This window comes from Megachile rotundata, chromosome 5, assembly GCF_050947335.1.
Source record: "Megachile rotundata isolate GNS110a chromosome 5, iyMegRotu1, whole genome shotgun sequence".
NCBI lineage: Eukaryota > Metazoa > Arthropoda > Insecta > Hymenoptera > Megachilidae > Megachile > Megachile rotundata.
In genome coordinates, this window is record NC_134987.1 from 8,419,210 (window position 1) to 8,431,460 (window position 12,251).

General features: G+C 32.3%; 2 protein-coding genes across 7 annotated transcripts in view; one reads left to right on the forward strand and one right to left on the reverse strand.

Annotated features, from left to right (window-relative positions):
• Nucleotides 1-358: 358 nt before the first annotated feature.
• Nucleotides 359-7,789, reverse strand: LOC100882049 (WD repeat-containing protein 26). 4 transcript variants are annotated; one of them, XR_013038188.1, is made up of 12 exons: nucleotides 7,322-7,789; nucleotides 6,730-6,966; nucleotides 5,988-6,147; nucleotides 5,747-5,917; nucleotides 5,360-5,533; nucleotides 4,962-5,147; nucleotides 4,616-4,882; nucleotides 4,384-4,529; nucleotides 4,106-4,314; nucleotides 3,743-3,937; nucleotides 3,418-3,589; nucleotides 359-765 (listed from the first exon to the last, which is right to left on the reverse strand). XR_013038188.1 is itself a non-coding variant. In XM_003705778.3 (11 exons), exons 1-11 carry the CDS (start codon nucleotides 7,333-7,335, stop codon nucleotides 3,534-3,536), a joined length of 1,815 nt encoding a protein of 604 aa, XP_003705826.1. In that variant the 5' UTR covers nucleotides 7,336-7,789; the 3' UTR covers nucleotides 2,999-3,533. The 4 variants fall into 4 exon arrangements, 2 of the variants coding, with proteins under 2 accessions (XP_003705826.1, XP_012146735.1); XR_013038189.1 differs by lacking the exon at nucleotides 359-765 and adding an exon at nucleotides 829-1,462; XM_003705778.3 differs by lacking the exon at nucleotides 359-765 and having other exon boundaries at nucleotides 2,999-3,589.
• Nucleotides 7,790-8,602: 813 nt separating this feature from the next.
• The window catches only part of LOC100881941 (protein expanded), a 95,683-nt gene continuing 92,034 nt past the window's right edge, over nucleotides 8,603-12,251 (forward strand). For all 3 annotated transcript variants that reach the window (XM_012291347.2, XM_076531898.1, XM_012291348.2), the window contains exon 1: nucleotides 8,603-9,078. The gene's annotated coding sequence lies outside the window, so the exon portion shown is untranslated. The remainder of the gene's footprint in view (nucleotides 9,079-12,251) is intronic.

Below are 12,251 nucleotides of genomic sequence, written 5' to 3' on the forward strand. Positions count from 1 at the left end.
GGAAAATTTAAAACACGTTAACTAAATGCAAAAAATAACCAGTAAATTGTTATCTATATTATCATAAATGGTTGGAAATAATTAATCATTAATTTCCAATCGGTTAAAAGAAATTTCTAATTAAAATGGAACTTTAACTATGCAATGTGTTACTCAATTTTCTTTAATTTATCAATGATATATAAAATCTAAAATTACACAAGAACTACACAAACTTTTACAATTCTTAAACCGAAAGAATTAACAATAGTAAAATATTAATCAAATAATGCTTAATTATTGTACACTAAAACGTGAATTTAATAATATATATATTTTGGAAAAAGTACAAGCAGTTGTACCTATAGAAGTAGTCAAATTTAAATAATGTAGAAGAATATTTATTATACAGCTTTTTATACATAAGCACAGATAAAATATATAAGCAGGGAACATGATTTCAAAGAACAATCAAGAATGTACCTGCAACTAGTGTTCATTGTATATCTAGCAATAAAAATATAATCACTAAGATAATTTGTCTAATCATTATAACAAATTACATGGTGTTTTATTTAATTTTACATGTAGAGTATCTAAAATTAAGCTCAAATTATGTATCAAAATTTAGTATAATTTTAATGTCATTAATCCAAAATTATTACAATAATCTATTATCGAATTTATTACAATTTTTTAACCTATTATTAGAGCGATATCTTACTAGAATAAGTTGGTACAAGATGTAAGCTATGCTTTAAAAGATTATGAAATACATTTCCATTTCTGAAAAATAAGAAAGTATCCATTATTACATACACTATGCATAAAGAAATATTTAGTCACACGTATATCTGACTTCTTATAGTTTATTTAAAATATTTTAGATAAATTAACATAAGTAATTAATTCACGCACTATTGGTCTTAAAGTTATACAATTAGTACCTATTATTACACAATTTTAATATGAAATAGCTATAGCAAATATTTTAAGAACAAACACACATTGCTATTGTAATAAACGGCAGTTTTTTGCATAAAATCATATATTTATTATCTTATGTACATATGAAATGATAAACTAAAATCTAAGAATTTAAGAAAGTAATGTAGAGTAATAATAATGTACATAATTATTATTTAACAAGTTTTATTTCTTTAACGAAGCTGAATCATATTATACTCTAATTATATTTGCCATCCTAATAAACTTCAATTGCACTATGGAAACATAACTGTCATGTAAAGACATCATTTTTAATCCTTAAATATTATTCGGTAATAATTATTTAGTATCCTTTTTATATTGATATATCTGGTTCAAAATTATTAAAACATTATTTATTATGATCCAACATAATATAATACTGTTTAAAATGTATTAACTTCACTTGAATTATTTATTTTACATTCTTTATTATAAATTAAATATAAAACCACTTTCCTTTAATTTTCAGGATTCCATTAAATATTTTCGCCCCCTATTTACAAAAAATAATTTAAATAATTAATTTCTTTATGAAAATCTATATATTTACTTTGTCCAACATGGCATATTTTGTATTTCAAGTTATTGTATTACACTAACTATATAGAAAAGAAGAATCCTAACAATTTTCCTTATTGCTTTTCTATGTTTCATGAACAAATATAAAAATAGTTAATTGTAAAGAAGCAATTATGTTGCCTCTACTATAAATGACTGAAAGAAAAAGTATCATTAAAAAGTTTATGATAAAGATATAAATTACATTTGAATGCCATTTAATACTAATTTTTAAGTAAAATTTATTATTTGCTGTTTGTTATATTGCAAACTATATTAAATTACATATTATTTCAAATTATGAGAAATTTCTGGAAATTTTTAATTAGATTACAAAGTGCTAAGGCACCACAGGTAAATGCAAATGATAATAGTGATTGGTATCATATTATCTCACTACAATTTTAGGGGCATGAGCTACAGATGCTTTGTGTAAAATTTTCCTGTTTATGTAAACGTGTTTATAATATTATTTGTTCTAAAAGTATTTGTACACACATACTCTAAGATTCTTTTGTATCATAAAACATCCAATTTGTTTTCAACTATCTACTATTAAATTTAACAAAGGAAAAACAAAGATTTTAGTATTTTCATTTTCTCACTTGTGATTATACTTCAAGATACATTATTCACTCTTACCATATTGTTTGAAAAAAAAAAGCATAATCTGTATTATACATATGATTCGTTTATATTCAATGATTAACAAATACCTTTAATGAAAAGTGAAAAATGCTTATTGCAAATAATAGGACATTCTACCTATTACATACAAACACGGAAATATTTTTGTTTAAACTGAAAACTGTTCATAGAACATGTGCTTGATTTATAATTCTTTTTGATTTGTAATTTCAAAATATTGTTGCGAGTATAAATGACGATTTTCATTGCTTTGTAGCTATAGAACTTAAAATGCAACGTACAAAGATACTTTATTACTACTAAGTAACCAATGTTTTCACGTAAATATTGTAAATCTATGCAATCTATTGATATTATTTTAAAATTTGTATGAGTGTGATAATATTAAGGCAAATGTAGTATTTATAAATTTTTGACACCAAGTGTATACATTTTAATATGAAATCACAGTACAGAATCAAGGTACTAACTTTAGGATTTATGCTCGACTTTCAAATTCAATTTAATTTTTTTAGTAGTAAAACTGTTAAAATTCTGAATTTTAGGATTAATTTTGAATGAAATTATTTTATAGTATAACTCAAACATTTGAAAACTGTAATTTTCTGAGTGATATATAATTACTAACAATTTTATTAAAATGAAACGTTTTCATGTAACAATCGTATTAATTTTACACTGCATCATAATTTAAGACATCTGTATACAAATTGTAACGTACAATATCATGTAAGATGGCAGTTACATACACAGAGAAAAATGAGAATTATATGATCCTCATTGATAATTAAAAAAATTAATTAGAAATTCATGACGCACGACATTGTTATTTACAGCATTTTATTATTAGAAAGATTAAATTTGACATAATTTTTGTCAAAACAAGTTTTTATGATAATCTCGCAAAATCACAAATTTTAATTCTTGTAGTACTTTTTTGCTAATGCACATTAATTTTTCTTTTTTACATCAACGCTAAGACGGAATTTGTTGAACTTATATTTTACCATAACCTATATTAGTCGACATATTATGCTGCTTTTTGCTTTCAATTAATAATTCACATATGTAATTTTGAATTTGTTTTTTACAAACAAACGGGCTGTTAAGGTTGCATACAAAATTGATTAATGAAAAAGAAACAGTTTTTCGAATAACGCCCGATTGAGTTTTAAAGAATTAGCAGTTGATGCTAGTGTATCTCTCATTTACTCTCAATGGTAGTCATTTATCCAGACTTACAGTAATGAGGCATAAAGAGTTAGCTGCTGGGGGGCAGGAAAATGTCAGTATGACGATCAATATGACAGTCTTTTGAACACCATGAGGTCATGGGGACACTGATACACTGTAGTTCGCTACGATACCATTTCATGCCATCCACTACCATTTGAGGAGTTGCTTTCTAATGGTACTAAAAATTAAAGACAGAAATCGATTTATGGTCTAAATCTAAGTGCATATTTCATTCTTGACTTATATTATACATATGAAAATTAATAACCACGATTAAATAATTATATTAAATATTATAATTTTACTATGGTATTAAGTTTGATAAACTTACCAGTCTTGTCACTTTCACCTTTTTCTGGAGAAGATGACCTCGGTCCCCATATTCTCACTGTACAATCGTCTGACACGGAAGCCATCATTTGATGATATACAGGATTCCATGAAACACAATTTACTGTTCTACTGTGTCCTGTTAAAATTGCTATAGGTAGTTCCCTTTTGATATGCCACACATACACTTTAGTGTCTGAAACACAAATATAATCATAGACCATACATTTTCTTTTATCATACCCTTAAACGAATACAACGATAATGATAATTTATATGATTTTCACTGCTTCGTGTTGTTAATAACGCATCCTAATATTGATTTGTAATCAGTACATGATTTGTATTACATGGTTGAACATACCCTCACTGCCAGATGCAATAAAATCTTGATTTACACCACCAAAACAACTATGAATTGTAAAATGCCCTTGAGTAACTCCTTGAAAACGTCTTACTAAACATCTATCTTGTAAATCCCAAAGATGTACACCTTGATTAGCTACATTTAAAAGTGCAAGTCGATCTGCTTTGTTTACACTAAATGACATTAGAGGATGATCTTCTTGTAATCTGAAAAACAGACAAATATTACCACAAATACTACAATACATTACTCGTCTAAAATAATTATAATTTTACATTGTAAAGTCACATAAATCGTCAAAATTATATCCTCGAATTCGGTGATGTGAATCAGCAGCAAGAACCGTTTTACCATCGTTTTTACACCACAAACATTTCACTCGAACTCCTTCCCAAGATTCTGATACATTGCCTTCGATGTCCTAAAACATTGTTTGCATATTTGATATACAGTTATTTCGATGTATAAATGAAATGTGTTGTATAATAAATTTAATTGATATGTTACAAATTGATAGAATTGTCCACGAAGACCTCCTGCCACAAATTTACGTGAATCAGGATACCAAGCACATGCCGTAAGTGAATCGTCGGTATTCTGAGTTACTGTTGCACGTAGTTCATAGTCAGGCGGGTCGATGCTCCAAAGCCAAAGCTCAGGACAATCTTCAGGTCCACAAGCGATTAAAAGACTACTATCAGGACTCCAAGCAATTAGTGCCACTCCATAAGTATGACCTTCTAGCGTTTTTCTGTGTGTTACTCTTAATGTTTCCTGTTGTTAATAATAACAAAATTATTAATTGTTTTAAAAGAAGAATTTTTTATTTGTCTGTATTCAATAATATGCTTACTGGATCCACGTCCCAAATAATTACTGTCATATCTTTAGAACCTGTAGCTAGCTTACGACCATCTGGAGAGAATTTACAATACCATACTTCATCACAATGATTATTGAGCACCTGTATAGTATGGCACGGAAACTGTTCTTTGCTACAGCTGTGGTCCACGAGTAACGATACGTTCTCTAAACTTGTCTAATACAAAAACAAAAATTGTAATTATATCAATGTAAAACTAGAGAATAGTTAAATACAATTTAGGGACAGAAATCAATGCTAATCCATAAAGTATTCTGTTAAACATTCGTAAAAATGAATACAAATAAAATAATTTTGTTATACAAGAATACTACAAAAATATTAGAAATAAAACTTCCGATTTTTAAAAGGTAATAAATAATTACTACCTGAGTGTGTGTTACATGGTATGTACACTGTTGATTTTGCATTTCCACAGCTTGGCACAAAAGAGAGTGAAGGCGTCGTGGTGGTAACATAATAGAGGGTGGCAGGTATTTCTGTAGTCTGTCCATTAGAGCAGCTCTCGAAACTGCACCTTTGCCATCCCAGCCTGCACGTGTCTGTTAACAAGTGTCTATTTGCTAGTGATCAAATTTTCAGTAATAGGTTAGTTTCAGAATATTTTTATATGTTTTCAAAATTGATTTCTTTAAAAGTTCATTAGTAATGAAACAATAATACAGAGAAATATATATAATGCATATTTTACTACATGTATATGTGTGAGTGTACAATATAATATTGCATTATTAGTGAAGTACATAACATAGTACCTGCAATTCATCACGTCCACTGCACATCATAAATGCAGATAATTGATGGACACGACCTGTGTTATGACCTAAAGGTGTGAGTTCATTGCGTAAAACTTGCAATGCTTCCAATACTAATCCTTCCTCCAAATATTCTAAGTATTTTTGTTCTAGTAGTAAGAACTTCATTTCCTGCAAATGAAAAGTTAATGTATTACTTATTCAATTACTTTTAAAAGTTTCTAAATTTGAACATACTTACCACTAGACTTTGATTTGCACCATTTAAAAATGTTTTAAGCTCACTAAGGTCATGTTCTGCCTTGGTCCAGTCACCATCCATAACATGCTGTCTAAACTTTGCGGCTGCTGGATGATCTAGACGACAACCTGACTCTTGCATAAGAAGATCTGCGGTACGACTACAAACAAATTTCATACAGTTAATTATAACTTGTCAATGGTAATGAAACATATTAATTATATAATTTTATTAAAAACATATTTGAATTAATAAATTCCATTTGTGTAACTATTCATTTCTATTTAATAGTAACTGAACTCTTTTAGTATGTTATTAAAGATTGTACAGAATATAACAATATACTCATTATAAATACAATCTGTGCACCTATTATGCACATACCTTTTTTCAATTGCCTATATCATTATAAAGCAAATATAACTTGCAGATACTAGTGACTATATTTCAAAGTTCTATAATTAGCTTTCTCCCACCACATACTGCACAGTCCAGATAGGTTGTGATACAATACTTCTGATAAATGCATACATACAAAGAAAACTTAAGAAACAAAGAAAACATTGCAAACTTATAACAAAGAAAGAAAGCTTAGCACTAAAGTATAACTACAATATCAAATCTTCAATTTGAAGTACTATAGAAATCACATAATTCCCATTCAATGTACACAGGTTTTCATTGAAAATATTTGTATCCATTGCAATTTATAAATACATAGGACCGAACAAACGGTACATACTTAAGTCCAACTGTCTTCAAATGTTGTCCAATGAGTCTCACAATATCTTGATTAGTTTTGTCCATTACTTTCGGAGGTCCTAAGTTTTGATTCGTTTCCCCGTTCACACCATTGATGTCATTATCTGATTCCGGTATCACGTTGCCATTCGCATGAGGTCCGCCAGAGTCAGCTGTAGAGCCATTTTGCTGAAGCCCGGACGAAATGCCACCGTTTGAAGTCTGCTGTTGCATTATGCTGTCATGCACACGGAAATGTTACCCGTGATGACAATGGTACTCCGCAATATTAACACTTATGTGTATTAATCGGTACATTCTATCTTGACTCAAGTATTTCTTCTTTTTACTTTTTTTGCAAAAACTTTAAAATTCTATGCTTGTATACAAAAGATCTATGACTATTCGATGAAAGGATTTCAAGAAATAAGAAAACCGCTTGATAGACAGCACATATGAAAGGAATCCGACGTCGATACGTCTTGAGATTCTGTAAGGAAGAAGATACACGTGAGAGCGTCATTACGAAGGGGGTAAGCCCCTTCGTGTGTTGACTACGCGTTCGCGGTGTTCTAGGGCCCTGATTGCGTTACCGATAGTTTTCCATCTCAGGATCGGTGTGGTGCTCGTCCGCTGGTCGTAGGGTAGTCGGCAGAGAACTACGAGACCTTTTGCACGGTGGCGGAGCGAGTCCACCGTCGTCTGACTCGCTGCTCGAGGCCAGGCTTATGCGCGTACCGCCCCGTTTTTCACACGATTATTGTCCCTAAGATCGTTGGTGGGGCTGGGGCTGGAGCACGCACGCAGCCACGGTTGCGTTGCACGGAAAACTCGTAGCCTCCCCCCTTTTTTTTACACTTCTCTTTCAAACTAATCCGTACACCGTCTGTCCCGTCGGACCTGATGCCCGACGATCAGAAAACGAAGAAAAACAGAATTCTTGTACGACTGCCAAAACGGATACGAACAATGACTGCTACACAGCTGATACTTGTTTAGATCGTCGTTTACGTCACACTGTGATCTTTGCAGATAGTTCCGTTGATTATGGCGCCCGCTATGTCCGCTCAGAAACGTTGCTTTTCTAAACCTATCAAAGTCGTGCGTCTGCCATTTCCACCGTTAGATGGTAGCATTTGTCTGATAAAAAATAATACAGCGGGTAGTTTGATTTTATTCCTGTGTATTTTGATAAATCTTGAACATTTCTTATATACTTTACATATTTCTACTTTGAATACACTTATTATGGTAGAATAAACATTTTGGATATAATATAATTAATCTTTATGCAGGCATATGAATAAATTATTTATTTACTATAAAAAATGTTTATGGTATTAATACAAAAAATAACTAATAATTACCATTCTGTAATATGTAATAAATTTTGTATACTTTCATTGATGCAATACTAACAGTATAATTAATAATTTTAATATATTTAATAAATTATTTTAATTTAATATATTGCATTTTTATAATTACATTTTTTTATATTAGCAAAATGTGAATTATAATACGTGTATAAACATAGAAATTATTTTAATATAAAATGAAATTTTTATTAAAATATAATAACATAGTATATTAAAGTATAATAAGCATCAGTTGTATAATAACAGGGGGCTTCGTTTCATTTAGATTGTAGTAGAAAATATCAGAACAAATTTCAAAGAATTGCAATAAAAATTAAAGTTTTAATCGTCTCAGATATAACAATGGTTTTCATAAGCGATATCTGAAGTAAAATTTATTGAAAAATTTTGTCGAATCACCTTGCGTCTAATCGGAAAATTTGAATAGTTCGGTGAATTCGCGCGTAGTTTCGTAAAGTGCGAGAATCGCGGCGGTTAGTTTAGTCGACTATGGGAAATCGGCGCGCGCCGCTCGTCAGTCGGTCGCCGGCCGCCGGTAGAGCACGTTGTGTCGGTGTTTCTTCGAGTCTCGAACGTTTCGTTTTACAGAACTGTGTCCTAAATTTTAACGAAAAAGCTTGCACGTATAACGATTAACAGCGAGATTAATGCATTCTAATTCGAGCAAAAATGTTTTTCGCGATACTATCAGAACGGTTTTTTCGTGATTCGAGTAACATGTGATAGAAAGAATTTCGTCCGTGTCGAAGTTCACGCGAGATTGTAGAATCTCGTGTTAGCGGCGGCAAACGTGCGATTTGTGTAGTGTTGTGTATTTTATGATAATTCTTGCACAAAAGTGTTTTATTCGTTACGGCTACCTGTTGCGCGCCTAAAGCACGCTTCTTTGTGTTACGTTGGATTAACCGGATTAAGTGCATCGCCGGGATGTTCTTTTCGTCGAGATAAATCATCGAGTACATGAACAAGAGGTAAGTCCTTTTTAATTTATATATTTTGTACTTTTATCAATAAAAATCAGTCGATGTACATGTTTTGATATCAAACTTTGTAATTAGCGTTTTGAATTTTTCTCGTGACGACATATTTCAATACGACGCCATCTTATTAAAAGGCGCGAGCAATATAATTGAAACATTGTCAAAATATGATATGCAATAAAGTATAGAATAAATCGAGGATTGTCCTCTTTCTAGTTGTAATATTCTTTAAATAGAGAACTTTTTACTTTCACGTGGATTCCAATATGACAATGTTAAATATTTTTGTCATGTATAAAAACCATAAGAATTTATATTTGCCTTGTATGTTGTATATAAGATAACCTAACATTATAATGTATCTTCTTACTATGTAAAAATGAAATGTATGTTTGTTTCACAATCAAACCTATATTACTGAATTGATTTACTTGATATATTTAAGCTAAACATAGTTGCAATATTATATATTATTTATGTGACAAGTAGGGGGTACACGAATGTGAGTATAGTGATAGACATTTAATAAAATTATTCGCATAAAATATCAAACATTACTCCAAATATTATTTAAACGCAAATACGTAAGAATTCGTAAGACAAAAATGTCAATGGTATTAAAAAGTTTAAAAAATGATAGAAATATTCAACAGCACTAGAGGTTATGATTTCGTGTTCAGGTTACTTTATGAGAGAAAATGTGAGATAATAATGTTACTAGTTATTTCATCGGATCTCATTAAATTTCTTCAATATTTTGCTGTTGGTTTTGAATAATATTCGAAATGTTTGAAAGTGTTTCGAATCCATCGCTATTTGCGGGACGGGAAGAGATAGCCGATGGGGAGAGGGCACATTCCACAGTGGATGCGCATGCGCACATTCCAACTTGCGGCACCCGCGCATTCGACCGCGTGTATCCACTATTGTTGAGGTTAACTTCTGGTTTATATCTGAAAAAAGTAATCTCGTTGCGAACATGAACCGCATTTAAACACACTATCGGTGTCAGATAATCACCGTAGGTAATTCAGATAAAAATTGTCTAGTAAATTACTAGTTTCTGCGACGTATAGTAATAAAAAAAATAGGTATTAATTCCTGAACGGTGGTGCACGAAGACCGCGAAAATTAAAATCTGAACTTTTATCAATTTCGTGAATGTAGACTTTTGTACTGAATTCGATCTTATTTTTTAACGAATATTAGTTCTATAGTTTTTATACGATTTTTTAATGCATTCATAACTTTTATCGTATGCAACCGTAATAGTACAGAAATGCCTGATTGTAGGCACAAAACGGTTTCTTGACGCGGCGCTCTCTTCAACATAAGGTTCGTCGTATTGAATGTTAATACGTAGGAAATGGTAGCCGTGACTATCGTGTATTATATGGCTGAAAGTAGTTTGATGCAGGGAAATACTGTTCCAATTCTTGATGTAATAATTCCGACCGCACAAATTTCAAAAATATTAATAGCTTAGTGTCAGTCTTTCATCGCGTAGAATTTCTGCTTCTCCTATTTCTCAGGTTTATATTTCAGCGTATCATCTACGTTAACAGTTAATTGTATTAAACAAGGTTAAATTCCTTCCAACGTACTCGAATTCATTACGCACGTATTCCATTTTCCTACGGAAACTTATTACGCAACCTAACAATTTATTAACGAATTACCAGTTAGTATAATCGATAAAATTTAGTCGGATAAACAGAGTTCTACATTCGGTAACATACCAACCACGTTAGTTTTGTAACTCTTACACCCTCGCTCTGTTGCTTCGTACTTTCGTATGTTTGCCTCGGGTAAATATTACCCGTGCAAAATACCTTTCGGGGCTACGTTGAAGGTCTTTGTACCAGGGTAAATAATACCCAGGCATCTCCTCAGTCGACATTCGAAAGGTCGTTTAAACACCGTTAGCACGTATTAGCTGTTCGAACCATTCGAAGTATTCGAGCCAAGCAAAACACATCTTTCTTCTTAATTATTTGTCGTTAGTATCTTAATACTCGAGATTAACAATGACTACATATACTTTTTATTTTACTAAATCATTATTGTTCAATGCACTACTGTTGATAGTAGACTCTCGTCATATTACCAGTTTTACACGGATTTCACACATACCAGTGTCGTTCACACATCGCGGTTCACGCATTCCATCGTCATTCACGCATAGTAGTGTCATTACACACCAGTGATGGGAAACGAGCATAGAAAGGAAACTTTTCGGCCAACGCGATATATCGCCAAGAATGTGCGGCAAATATAACGAGAGCTCTGTCGTGTTAGATAAAATTGAACGTCGTGTTCAGGATCGAAGCCGGCGGCGGATCGTCGTCATGGATTATTTATCACCACCCTGTGTATCGCGAGCTACGTGATCGTGTTTCCCCATGTGGACGGGCAGCGCGGTGAAAGAACGAATCGAAGCAACGATCGTACAGGTTTTCGAAGCAACCGATTCGAAACGGTACACAACGGAGCGCGTACGCGATCCTCTCGCTTCTCCTCTCGATTCCTCGCGTTTACGAGCACACATCCGACCGGACAGCATATGACTCATCGTATCGAGATATAATTATGATAATCGCGGACACCCTGTACGCGCGCCCGTAGGTAACCGTTGCGAATTTCGAGAGGAGGTTACCACGGAAAAAGGAGATTGGCCAAGCCGCGCTGGTCCAATATTCCCCTCGGTGATTACGTTTCCATCGAGCCCCCTAACTACCGCGGTTACGAGAGGACGAAAGTATGTGTTAAGCCAGAATACATCAGCTGTCCCGTGCCGAAAATTCGCAAAAGCCGTTAGCACGGTATACCAAAGACTCCTCTCTCTTCGCTGTCTCGCGCGTCTCACAAGATGCCTCGCTGTTGGCTCTCGATTCGACGATCCCTTCGACACTGATTACCGGTACTGTTATCAGATGTTTAAGCGTCTTATTGAGCAGTAATAGCTCACGGCGGTGTCTCATAAATTTATCAACCGAAATATCTCCCATATAAAAAGATACTACTTCTGACTACGTTCTTGCATTTCATTTTTAATTTTAAACATTGAAGTTATGATGGAACAACATTGAAGCTGTTATAGAATAACTGCTCCATCTTTTCAAATAACAAAATTTGTCAATATACAGAAAAAACATAGAAAGTCT

Bases quoted from the DNA above. Each gene is read 5' to 3' on its own strand.
- LOC100882049 (XM_003705778.3), bottom strand. The intron at 4,315-4,383 runs GTAAAATTATAA...TCTGTTTTTCAG, and splicing joins GATTTATGTGACTTTACAAT to ATTACAAGAAGATCATCCTC. The intron at 3,938-4,105 runs GTATGTTCAACC...TTTGTGTTTCAG, and splicing joins TATTGCATCTGGCAGTGAGG to ACACTAAAGTGTATGTGTGG.